This window comes from Oncorhynchus mykiss, chromosome 19, assembly GCF_057628025.1.
Source record: "Oncorhynchus mykiss isolate SJ-2025 chromosome 19, ASM5762802v1, whole genome shotgun sequence".
Taxonomy (NCBI): Eukaryota; Metazoa; Chordata; class Actinopteri; order Salmoniformes; family Salmonidae; genus Oncorhynchus; species Oncorhynchus mykiss.
Window position 1 is genome coordinate 52,441,665 of NC_143040.1, and position 13,714 is coordinate 52,455,378.

The 13,714-nt window shown below is 45.5% G+C and overlaps 1 protein-coding gene across 1 annotated transcript in view; it reads left to right on the forward strand.

Moving 5' to 3' along the window:
- The window catches only part of LOC110497931 (latent-transforming growth factor beta-binding protein 2), a 157,810-nt gene that overhangs the window by 87,341 nt on the left and 56,755 nt on the right, over positions 1–13,714 (forward strand). The window contains exons 6-8 of the mRNA XM_036954882.2: positions 1,405–1,608; positions 3,538–3,863; positions 6,645–6,747. Of these exons, the coding sequence (XP_036810777.2) occupies positions 1,405–1,608; positions 3,538–3,863; positions 6,645–6,747 (633 nt within the window). The remainder of the gene's footprint in view (positions 1–1,404; positions 1,609–3,537; positions 3,864–6,644; positions 6,748–13,714) is intronic.

The window sequence follows — 13,714 nt, forward strand, 5'->3', positions numbered from 1 at the left end:
GACCGCTGCGTCCATGTGTGTGTGTTAACTATTTAACTGTACTAGAATACTTAAAAGGCCGCAAAAATGTTAAATATCGGTATCGTTATTTTTGCCAAGGAATATATTGGATATCGGTATCGGCCAAAAATGTAATATCAGTGCATCACTAGTCAGGATAAGTCTAGATATGCAGCATAAAAAAATCAAGGTAATTTTTGGTACTTTTGGACCCAAAAGGGCATCAACCTTTTTTATTTTGTTCACTTAGAATATCGCCTTTTATTTGGGCAAGGCTGTTATCCATTTTCCAGGCTTTGAAGTATGAGTGAGTTGAGGTTAAGGTTTGAGCTCCTTTGTATATCTTGGTATGGAGCAGGTATGTGGGACACTGGGACCTTTGCCAAGAGATGAAAAGGCTCAACCTGTCAAGCACTAGCTGCTTCTCCTTGTAGAGGAAGATTGCAGGGTTGCAGGGTGTAAAGCAAAGTAAATCAAATCAAATTATTCAAAGAAAGACAGTGTTATGTAGGGATTCAATAGTCTTATTATGAGGCCACAAGGCAAGACCAAAATGCAGACACAGGAGTCAGATGGTTGAGCTCCGATATTTATTACAACAAAAGGGGTAGGCAAAAGGCAGGTCGGGGACAGGCGAGAGTTCATAAACCAGGTCAGAGTCCAGGCGATAGGCAGGCTCGAGGTTAGGACAGGCAGGCGGATTCGGCGTCAGGACAGGCAAGGGTCAAAACCAGGAGGGCTAGGAAAAAACAGAGACAGGGAAAAACAGGAGCTAGGAAAACCTCTGGTTGACTTGGCAAAACAAGACGAACTGGCACATAGAGACAGGAAACACAGGGATAAATACACCAGGGACTAATGGGGAAAACAGGTGACACCTGGAGGTGGGTGAAGACAATCACAAAGACAGGTGAAACAGAACAGGGCGTGACACTTATCTGCTCAAGAACCAATTGCCTCACTCCTTTGAAATAGGTGAGAGTTTCATTTTCAACAGAGAAAGTATCAAATATGTGTGGAGTGTGTACATTCCTTATTTTCTTGAAACCTGGGTGTTTAAATGAGGCACATACACACATCATGGGACAGCTGAGAAAGGCTTGGCTTAATAGGGAGGGGTGATATTATTAGTGTGCGTTGCCCTCAGGGTGAAGTTGGAACTTCATAAACCCATGTCAAATGAGGTGTCTGCTAGTGAATGTGGTTATGTGAACATTACATTCCAGAAAACAAGTTGGCCGCATGAAGTCTCCGTAGAAACTTTCTTTCAGAACTATCCCTCCTGCTTCTCATTTTGTGTATGGGTATAAGCATAAATCAACTAATTAAAGCTGTCGGTTTCTTACACTAACTAACCTTTCTCTTTGGTAATGACCTTGGTCTCTCTTGCTCTCTCTCCTGCAGTCTTTTGTCAGATCCCCTGTCTGAATGGTGGGCGCTGCATTGGCAGGGACCAGTGCTGGTGCCCATCAAACTCGACAGGGAAGTTCTGCCACCTCCCGGCCCCCCCTTCTGCCAGACCAACCCTCAGCCGGAAGGACGGCAGCCTGGCCGGACTTAACTCCTCATCCCACTCCATGTACACCCTGCCGCTGTCAAATCAACAAGGTAATCACCTAGCCATCTGTCTGGCTGGCTCGATGGAACACAAGGACACAGTCTCTGGCCAGGTCTCCAGGGCCTCCCCAGCCCGGTCTTCTGTAGACACTGTTTCCTCCAGTTCTGCTCATTTTACTGCTGTTCTTTATAAATTGAATTAATCATACCCTCTCAACTGTTCTGGTTCTGTTTGAACTAACTCAGGTTTATTTGTTGATGTGCAACGGCCCATTAGTAACTGTGCCGTAATCTACCTTTGCGAAGCAGCAGTGAATGGATTCTCAGTAGAATATGTAATGGGGTGTTTTGAGGATAGTGCTCCATCTATCAACAGAAGACCCTATAGTGAATGAGAAACAGATCATGCCCTAACCAGTGCCATGAAGAGCAGCAAAATGAACAGCCAGCGGGGTGCTGTGGGATTATTTAAAATGTCCTTGAAGAGGTAGGGTTTAAGATGTTTTCGGAAGATGGGCAGAGACTATGCTGTCCTAGGTTCAGGGGGAAGCTGGTTCCACCATTGGGGTGCCAGGACAGGGAAGCACTTGGACTGGGCTGAGCGGGAGTTGCCCTCCTATAGGGGTGGGAGGGCCAAGAGACCAGAGGTGGCAGAACGGTGTACTCGGGTTTGAGCAGAGGCTGAAGGTAGGTAGGGACAGTTCTTGTTGCTGCTCCGTAGGCAAGTAACATGGTCTTGTAGTGGATGCAAGCTTCGACTGGAAGCCAGTGGAGTGTGCAGAGGAGCGGGGTGACATGGGAGAATTATGGAAGGTTGAACACCAGGCAGCCTGCAGCTTTCTTGATAAGACGCAGGGGTTTGATGGCACAAGTGGGGAGCCCAGCCATAAGCGAGTTGCAGTAGTCCAGACGAGAGATGACAAATGCCTGGATTAGGTTCTGCTCTGTTTCCTGTGTGAAGTAGGGTCGAATGTTGTAGAGCATGAATCTGCAGGAGCGGGTCACTGCTTTGATGCTTGCAGAGAATGACAAGGTGTTGTCCTGGGTCACGCCAAGGTTCTTTACACTCTGGGAGGGGGATACCAAGAAGTTGTCAACTGTGATGGATAGGTCTTGCAGCAGGCAGGCCTTCCCCGGGAGGAAGAGCAGCTCCGTCTTGTCGTGGTTGAGCTTGAGCTGGTGGGCCAACATTCAAGTTGATATATCTGCCAGGCACGCAGAGATCTGTGTCGCCACCTGAGTTTCAGAAGGGGGGAAGGGGAAAGGTAGTTTATTGCAGAGCCGACTGATTTGGTGTATAGAAGGAAGACAAGAGGTCCTAGAACTGTGCCCTGAGGGACACCAGTAGTGAGAGTACAGACCACCTGGTAGGAGCGGACTGCCAGGTAGGATGCTATCCAAGAGTGTGCAGAACCTGAGACCCCCAGCTCTGAGAGGGTAGAGAGGATAATCTGATGGTTCACGGTATCGAAGGCAGCAGATAGATCTAGGAGGATAAGAACCTAGAAGAGAGAGTCAGCTTTGACTGGTTAGGGTCAAGAAGATAGTTTTGAGAGAGATTGCGAGAGAGTTGGTCAGAGACAGCACGCTCAAGTGTTTTGGAGAGAAAAGAAAGAAGGGATACCGGTCTGTAGTTTCTGACTTCAGAGGGGTCGAGTGTTGGTTTCTTGAGGAGGTAGGCTATATGATCACATTGGTAATAGATCAGTTGTTGTATTACATGTGAGGCACAGCTGAGTGAGCATACATTTACATAATTAGATTTTTATTTTTATTTTACTGGCTGATGGTACCTGCATCTGATGGTCAGTCTCAGCAGAGGGAGAGAGCAGCAGACTGATGTTTTGCCTCTCAACGTCTCTCCACTCTCCCTGTCCTCCACTCCATGTCCATCCAGCCTGGGTTCAATGTGTTTCTGCTGGTGTGATGGTAGAGAGTTTTGCCTGACTGACTGTGCTGTGCGTTTTGTGTCCTGTCCAGTCTCTCTACATCCGTCCCTGGTGAATGTCCACATCCAGCACCCCCATGAGGCTGAGGTCCAGATCCACCAGGTAGCCCGGGTCAAGCTTGGCCAGAGACCCCCCGCAGCCGAGGGGGGTCACTCTATACAGCAGCGCTCCCAACCTGGCCATGGCAACGGCAATGGGCATGAGCATGGGCACTCCAATGGAAACGGACACGGGAATGGGAATGGCCACGGAAACGGACACACCTTAGCCAACGGGAACGGCAGCAGCAACTCCAGACCCCACACTCGGCAGAACGGATATGTGGGAAGGTGCTTCCAAGAGACCGTCGATGGACAGGTACAGTGCTCTGAGTGAAGTACACTGAACACAGTAAATTATAGTTGATGATGATCCTAGCTAGGGCTGTGGAGGCCATGACATTTTGTCAGCCGTTAACTGTCATACAAATAACTGCCGGTCTCACGGTAATTGATCCTTAATTAATAAAACGCGTTTAGTATCTGCCGGCTTTCACGCATAGCCTACAAGCCACTGATGCGGACCTTTGGAACATCTACATTTTAAAAAGTCTAATAAATGTATTTAATATAGCCTACACCTGTACAATAAATACATTATTTATTTTAGGCAGGTCTAAAGAAATGATGATATGAAGAAAATGTTGTTTATTTCAGAAGAACAGATTAGCGTATTCTGAGTTGTCCTTATGTTAGGGCCTGACATGACTGTGGGCAGACAAGATTTGCTAAGATTTCCCGTACCATTATTTTATAATAAGAATAATACAATTGAACATAGCTGAATAAAATAGAAAGGATATTTTGTCCAAACGTTTTTCGAGGGAGTATGCACATGCACCTATTCTGTGTCGAGCGATTAACAAAGTCACAATTTGAAACAGGTCCTCCTATATGCTTGATTTATAATTATTTATGCAACTTTTTAATTGAGATTCAAACCTTAGGCTATATGTTTTGAATTCTAATGCATTGTAAGGCTGCATGATGCGACTCTAATGATGATTTGAAAATAGGCTACGCTAACAGTTAGTTGTGATACACACCTTATATAGGCCTATGGGCAAGGCTACATGATGCGTGTCACTATGATTCTCACTCATCAGACTATTCTCAATGTAATCTTGTCTTTAAATACAGTATACTAAATAATATATGTGTGAAATTAGTTTTGGTTTAGAATGGGCCGTTATCATGCACCTGTCGGAACAAGAGCAGGGGAAAAAAGACATGTCATCAGTATGCACTTGAATAGCGAATGGAGGATGCTAGGATGCTAATAGCGAATGGAGGATGCTAGGATTCTAATAGCGAATGGAGGATGCTAGGATGCTAATAGCGAATGGAGGATGCTAGGATGCTAATAGCGAATGGTAGGCTACTCTGGTGTAAAGCAAACCAATGTGCTAATATTAGGAAAGTTGAGAAATAAATATAGTAGGCCTTAATAGAGGCCATCAAAACTGTGTTTTCTCATGCAATTGGATAGTATAGCCAATAGAAATGTTGCATAACATGGGTTTATAAGAACACTTATTTCATTCCGTTCATCAACCAGCTATGAGGAGCTGGCTCTCGCTCCACAACAGGTGATCCTTTTCTACTCAAACTCTGAATGCAAGAACTCTTAAGTGTTTGATTTTCAATTGCATTTGCATTGACATCAGAGTGATTAGAGGGACAGTAGAGCCCTGAGTAGCAGGCCATTAGTGACTGGCTGTTAGCAAGTTTGGTAGACTACTAATGACCATCAGTGGCATCAGAATACAGTTTTGGAGAAGCCTAGTTACCATGACTGGTTATACGGTCAGGATGTTTGCCTAGTCTTTGAGGTGAAGACCAAGTTTGGCTTCTGTGTGTTTTACCGTTTGTGCCGCAGGGCAGCATACCTACTTTCCCTCCTCTGTCTGTCTGGTAGAAGCTGCCTATGTTCTAATTTATCCTGCATTCAGGATTTATGAGTTGTCAACACATTGGTCATCTCATGTTCCCCTCCCAACACACACAGGCGTGTTAGAAGTTAGTTATGAGTTAGGCCTGAAATGAAGGGAAAAGGAAGGAGACTGAAATCCACTACTTGCCTCAAAGACAAGGCGAACTGCTACACCCACAATGCATCTCCTTCACACTCTCTCACACACACAGAGTAAATAAAGACAGAGCAGTGGTGGCCAGTAGAGGAAGAAATTGGAGGACAGGCTCTTTGGAATGGAATGATTGGAAAGGTATCAAACTCATGGAAACCATATGTTTGCGATACCGTTCCATTCCAGCCATTACCATGAGCCGTTACTCAGATTTCTAACTCCACTGGCTGCCACTGGTAATTAGAGTTCCTCACGGAGGTCCTGTACAGGCAGCATCTGTTGGCTAGGCTGTAAGAGATGCTCCTTCCTTCTGTGTTTCCAACCCTAACGGTAGTTTCCTCTGTAGAGCTGCTGCCAGGCCAGTGTTGGGCTATGTGATATCTGCTGCTGGACACAGAGCAGAGGAGCAGAGGGAGAGTATGTTTGTGCTGGAGGGGATCTCTCATTGTCTATGCCATGTCTTCATCCTGCGGTTGCTTACTGGTTTTCCTCAAATAAGATCTCTGTTTGGTCTTGACTGACTTTGCCAGTGCCCTAGTTAGGTGTTCCATAGCAATGTGTCCTTATCTTTTCTTCCCAAAGATCCGTGAGGCACCATTTGCCAGGCAATGAGGTTTGATAATAATCTTGATAATAGCCAAGCTCCTTAAACAAACCATGCCAGCAGCAGCAGCAGCATTAGAGCTATTTGTGGATCAGCCTGATTATGTCCTCTGCTGCTGTCTAACCAGTCTCAGGTGTTCTGTTCAGCTCACTCTGTCCTCTTTCCGATGGGAAGACTCACACACTACTACACACCCATGCATACACACACAGCACACACACAATCCAATTAAACACACACACACACACACACACACACACACACACACACACACACACACAGGTATTACACACACACAAATACAGTGACGTTAAGCAACATACTATCAAATGAAGTGGAAAAGGAAGGTGTCAGTGATGTGTCCTGTGTTGTGTGAGTGTGTTGAGATGTGTGTGTGTTGTCATTGCAGTGTGGGAAGCCTCTTCCTGGCCTGACCAAACAGGATGACTGCTGTGGAAGTGTGGGAGCCTCATGGGGCCTGAACAAGTGCACAGAGTGTCCAACCAAACCAGGTGAGTCCCCTCACATACTGAACACACTGAACCACTGAACCTCCTCCAGTGCTTTACCTTGTGTTATATATTTGTTATGATGTGTTAATGTAGCTAAACATCTCCTTTTACTTCATTCATAAACACAGTGCCTTGCGAAAATATTCGGCCCCCTTGAACTTTGCGACCTTTTGCCACATTTCAGGCTTCAAACATAAAGATATAAAACTGTATTTTTTTGTGAAGAATCAACAACAAGTGGGACACAATCATGAAGTGGAACGACATTTATTGGATATTTCAAACTTTTTTAACAAATCAAAAACTGAAAAATTGGGCGTGCAAAATTATTCAGCCCCTTTACTTTCAGTGCAGCAAACTCTCTCCAGAAGTTCAGTGAGGATCTCTGAATGATCCAATGTTGACCTAAATGACTAATGATGATAAATACAATCCACCTGTGTGTAATCAAGTCTCTGTATAAATGCACCTGCACTGTGATAGTCTCAGAGGTCCGTTAAAAGCGCAGAGAGCATCATGAAGAACAAGGAACACACCAGGCAGGTCCGAGATACTGTTGTGAAGAAGTTTAAAGCCGGATTTGGATACAAAAAGATTTCCCAAGCTTTAAACATCCCAAGGAGCACTGTGCAAGCGATAATTTTGAAATGGAAGGAGTATCAGACCACTGCAAATCTACCAAGACCTGGCCGTCCCTCTAAACTTTCAGCTCATACAAGGAGAAGACTGATCAGAGATGCAGCCAAGAGGCCCATGATCACTCTGGATGAACTGCAGAGATCTACAGCTGAGGTGGGAGACTCTGTCAATAGGACAACAATCAGTCGTATATTGCACAAATCTGGCCTTTATGGAAGAGTGGCAAGAAGAAAGCCATTTCTTAAAGATATCCATAAAAAGTGTTGTTTAAAGTTTGCCACAAGCCACCTGGGAGACACACCAAACGTGGAAGAAGGTGCTCTGGTCAGATGAAACCAAAATTGAACTTTTTGGCAACAATGCAAAACGTTATGTTTGGCGTAAAAGCAACACAGCTGAACACACCATCCCCACTGTCAAACATGGTGGTGGCAGCATCATGGTTTGGGCCTGCTTTTCTTCAGCAGGGACAGGGAAGATGGTTAAAATTGATGGGAAGATGGATGGAGCCAAATACAGGACCATTCTGGAAGAAAACCTGATGGAGTCTGCAAAAGACCTGAGACTGGGACGGAGATTTGTCTTCCAACAAGACAATGATCCAAAACATAAAGCAAAATCTACAATGGAATGGTTCAAAAATAAACATATCCAGGTGTTAGAATGGCCAAGTCAAAGTCCAGACCTGAATCCAATCGAGAATCTGTGGAAAGAACTGAAAACTGCTGTTCACAAATGCTCTCCATCCAACCTCACTGAGCTCGAGCTGTTTTGCAAGGAGGAATGGGAAAAAATGTCAGTCTCTTGATGTGCAAAACTGATAGAGACATACCCCAAGCGACTTACAGCTGTAATCGCAGCAAAATGTGGCGCTACTAAGTATTAACTTAAGGGGGCTGAATAATTTTGCACGCCCAATTTTTCAGTTTTTGATTTGTTAAAAAAGTTTGAAATATCCAATAAATGTCGTTCCACTTCATGATTGTGTCCCACTTGTTGTTGATTCTTCACAAAAAATACAGTTTTATATCTTTATGTTTGAAGCCTGAAATGTGGCAAAAGGTCGCAAAGTTCAAGGGGGCCGAATACTTTCGCAAGGCACTGTATCTCGGAGAATAACAGTCAATTACTTTAACATGGGGTGATAATTCAGGATGATTGCTGATTTGTGTATTCCAGATTAGAAGGATTGTGCCTCGACTCCATTGGCATTACTTGTCGTCTTATTATAAAATTAAGCAGTTTTCAATTCTATAAAAAAAAAACAAGGCACCAAATGAAAACACATTTAGCATGAATAACAGCGGCTGGCAGGCTGACTCTCCCTCTCCTACTTTAAGTAACAGAAGAGAATGAACCGCAGTGGTCCCTGACCATAGCTGCCTGGACTGTTGCTGCTGTGTGTTCCATCATTGTGTTTGTAGTAGAAGAGCACTCCTGACCCCTGATGACCCCCCCAAGGACCCCCAAGTGCTGTTACTGGAGCTCTCCAAGGAGGTGTGTGATGGTTGGGAGAGACTGTCCCTGCCCTTCACTAGATGTCAATTGCCTGCACAGGGTGCTGTCATAGCCTGTCCCTATTTAGTGTCTGTCTGTCTGTCTGCCGGAGCTCTAATCGCGAGCAGACATCATCTCACTCAGGTCCATTCATCACAAACACAAATCTATTCTTCTCTTCTCTCTGTGCCAGAATCTCTCTCTCTCAAGACCCACATCAGCATCTCTTTTGGATTCCAGATGGTTTCCTCTCCTCTGTCCTTTGAAGTGGGGAGAAACAGAACTATCCCTCCGTTCTCTCATTATGTAGTTGTTTAGGGGCAGCTTGGGCCTCGGTCCCAGGTCACATGCAGAGTCAGATGAGAGAATGAAAGACAAAAAGAGAAGGATGAAGCCACATAGGTCCCATGCTAGTTGGTATACTTTGAAGGACTTAATAGGGAATACTTGGCATTTCTTTCCAGTCTTATTGTTCCCTGTATAGAAATGTGTCCAGAACTCGCTTTAACTGGCTTGATTATACTTTGTATAACTAAAACAAGTGGACAAGCATAAATTAAGAGTAATCATTTTGTCATCCCGTACATCTCTCTGGGACTGGTCAGGTCAGTCAGTTAAAGGCTTGATGACAAGAATCTGTAAGGAAGTAATTTTGTCATGTAAGTCATTGCGGACATTGACGTCTTGCTCCCAGACAAATTAAACAACTTCTTTGCTCGCTTTGAGGACCGTACAGTGCCACTGACACGGCCCACTACGAAAGCCTGTGGGCTCTCCTTCACTGTGGCCAACGTGAGTAAAACATTTAAACGTGTTAACCCTCTCAAGACTGCCGGCCCAGACGGCATCCCTAGCCACGTCCGCAGAGCATGCGCAGACCAGCTGGCTGGTGTGTTTACGGACGTATTCAATCAATCCCTATCCCAGTTTGCTGTGCCCACATGCTTCAAGATGGCGACCATTGTTCCTGTTCTCAAAAAGCTAAGGTACAGTAACTGAGCTAAACGACTACCGCCCCCGTAGCACTCACTTCTGGCATCATTAAGTGCTTTGAGAGACTAGTCAAGGATCATATCACCTCCACCCTACATGATACCCTAGACCCACTTCAATTTGCTTACCGCCCCAATAGGTCCGCAGACAACGAAATCGCCATCACACTGCCCTATCCCATCTGGACAATAGGAATACCTATGTGAGAATGCTGTTCACTGACTACAGTTCATCATTTAACACCATAGTACCCTCCAAACTCGTCATCAAGCTGGAGACTCTGGTCTCGACCCCGCCATGTGCAACTGGGTCCTGGACTTTCTGACAGGCCGCCCCCAGGTGGTGAAGGTAGAAAACAACATTTCCACCCCTCTGATCCTCAACACTGGGGCCCCACAAGGGTGCTTTCTCAGCCCTCTCCTCTGTTCTCCCTGTTCACCCATGACTGCGTGGCCATGCACACCTCCAACTCAATCATCAAGTTTGCAGATGACACAACAGTGATTGGCCTGAATGGGAGCATCCCCCCATTTACATCGATGGGACAGTCGTGGAGAAGGTGAAAAGTTTTAAGTTCCTCGGAGTATACATCACAGACAAACTGAAACGGTCCATCCACACAGACAGCGTGGTGAAGAAGGCACAACAGCACCTCTTAATCCTCAGGAGGCTGAAGAAATTTGGCTTGTCACCAAAAACACTCACAAACTTTTACAGATGCACAATCGAGAGCATCCTGTCGGGCTGTATCACCGCCTGGTACAGTAACTGCTCCGCCCACAACTGAAATGCTCTCCAGAGGGTAGTGAGGTCTGCACAATGGATCACAGGGGGCAAACTACCTGCCCTCCAGGACACCTACACCACCCAATGTCACACAAAGGCTAAAAAGATAACCAAGGACAACAACCACCCGAGCCACTGGCTGTTCACCCCACTATCATCCAGAAGGCGAGGTCAGTACAGGTGCATCAAAGCTGGGACCCAGAGACTGAAAAATAGCTTCTATCTCAAGGCCATCAAACTGTTAAACAGCCATCACTAACATTGAGTGGCTGCTGCCTACATACAGTACAGACTCAAATCTCTGGCCACTTTAATACATTTAATAAATTGATTTAATAAAGGTATCACTAGTCACTTTAAATAATGCTACTTTAATAATGTCTACATATCCTACATTACTCATCTCATATGTAAAGTGCCTTGCGAAAGTATTCGGCCCCCTTGAACTTTGCGACCTTTTGCCACAGTTCAGGCTTCAAACATAAAGATATAAAACTGTATTTTTTTGTGAAGAATCAACAACAAGTGGGACACAATCATGAAGTGGAACGACATTTATTGGATATTTCAAACTTTTTAACAAATCAAAAACTGAACAATTGGGAACTTGAAGCTCTAAACTTGCTCGACTACAGCCCTGTCGATGAGAATGGGGGCGCACTCGGTCCTCCTTTTCCTTTAGTCCACAATCATCTCCTTTGTCTTGAGCACGTTGAGGGAGAGGTTGTTATCCTTGCACCACACTGTCAGGTCTCTGTCCACCTCCCAATAGGCTGTCTCATTGTTGTCGGTGATCAGGCTACCACTGTTGTGTCATCAGCAAACTGAATGATGGTGTTGGAGTCGTGCCTGGCCGTGCAGTCATGAGTTAACAAGGAGTACAGGAGGGGACTGAGCACGCACCCCTGAGAGGCCCCCTGTGTTGAGGATCAGCATGGTGGATGTGTTGTTACCTGCCCTTACCACCTGGGGGCGGCCCGTCAGGAAGTCCAAGATCCAGTTGCAGAGGGAGGTGTTTAGTCCTTAGCTTAGTGATGAGCTTTGAGGGCACTATGGTGTTGAACGCTGAGCTGTAGTCAATGAACAACATTGCCAGTTGGTCAGCGCATGCTCGCAGTACACATCCTTGTAATCCGTCTGGCCCTGCAGCCTTGTGAATGTTGACCTGTTTAAAGGTCTTACTCACATCAACTGTGGAGAGTGTGATCACACAGTCGTCCAGAACAGCTGATGCTCTCATGCGTATTTCAGTGTTACTTGCCTCGAAGCGAGGCATAGAAGTTATATAGCTTGCCTGGTAAGTTCATGTGACTGGGCAGCTCTTGGCTGTGCTTCCCATTGTAGTCTGTAATAGTTTGCAATTGCTGCCACATCCGACGTGTGTCGGAGCCGGTGTAGTACGATTCCATCTTAGTCCTGTATTGATGCTTTTCCTGTTAGATGTTTAATCGGAGGGCATAGTGGAATTTCTTATAAGCTTCCGGGTTAGAGTCCTGCTCCTTGACTAAGTCAGCTCTACCCTTTAGCTCAGTGTGAATGTTGCCTGTAATCAATGGCTTGTGGTTGGGGTATGTACGTACAGTTACTGTGGGGACGACATCCTCGATGCACTTATTGATAAAGCCAGTGACTGATGTGGTCTACTCCTCAATGTCATCGGAAGAATCCCGGAACATGTCCCCGTCTGTGATAGCAAAACAGTCCTGTAGTTTATCATCTGCTTTAGCATCTGCTGATAGAAATGAGGTAAAACTGATTTAAGTTTCCCTGCATTAAAGTCCCCGGCCACTAGGAGCGCCGCCTCTGGATGAGCTCTTTCCTGTTTGCTTATGGCGGTATACAGCTCATTGAGTGTGGTTTTAGTGGCAGCATCGGTCTGTGGAGATACATCCCTGGATGTATCTCTCTGCTCCCTGTCTTTGTCTTCAGTCTTAACTCTGATTCCCACACCATTCCCACATCTTTCTCCTGTTGTTCTCCCTCTATCCGATGGCAAGGATTCACTGAACTCTGACTGATTTGGTAAGAGATTTCCCATCCAAGACACTGCCAGACTACATTGTTATTTTTGGTAGTTAAAGTATTATTATTGTTAAATGGAGTGGAGAAAGCCATGGTGCAGTGGGGAAACTAATGGGTTTGTGTTTTTGGGAAGGACGGAGGTTGACGTAATGGAGGTTATGACAGTGAGATGTGCTTGTCAGTCCCAGGCCTACACTGTGGAAGCCCCAGCCCTGTTCAGCCTTGTAGGATCGAATGCACTGTAAACCCACATGCTGCAAATTCCAATGCGTAATGAACTCCAGTTAAATAAGACCGTGGTCATCTCTCCTCTCCCTTTGGTTCTCATGAGGCTGAGAGAGAGAGAGAGAGAGAGAGAGAGAGAGAGAGAGAGAGACAGAGAGAGAGAGAGAGAGAGAGAGAGAGACAGAGAGAGAGAGAGAGAGAGAGAGAGAGAGAGAGGGAGAGAGAGAGAGAGAGAGTCGCAGGAGAGGAGATGGAAGCAGTTAGAGCTGCTTGTCCCCCTGGGATGCAAGATGAAACCTGATTGGATGAGGAAAGGAAAGTGTTAGGTATGTAGTTGACAGCTAATTTGCTTTCGAAGTATATTAGGAAACATATCTAATGAAGTGAATCCAGCTCTTTGTAGAGACAGTAGATCAGATCACTAAAATGATAGTGCCCGAGAAGCCGGTGTTTGGAGGATACATTGGTACTGTGTTGTCGAGGGCCGGCTGGTCGTTCGTTCTGTCGGATCAGTTGCCAGAGACGCGACCCAGTCGTTAAGTATTTTTGTTCTGTATCTATGGACGCTACCCAGTCGTTTGTTCTAAATGTTCCATTGCCATCCCGGCTGGCAACATTCTTATCCCTTGCTTGCTAGCTAGCCAACTATAGCTAACTTAGTCATGTCAAACAGTGCAGCTGGGAATAACAACAAAGTAGCTTCATTTTCATTTGTTTAAGATGTTTTCTAGTGACATTTATTTGGATACATCCATAACAATGAGCTAATGATGCGCGATTTTGCCTGGCATAGAAAATGTGCTCT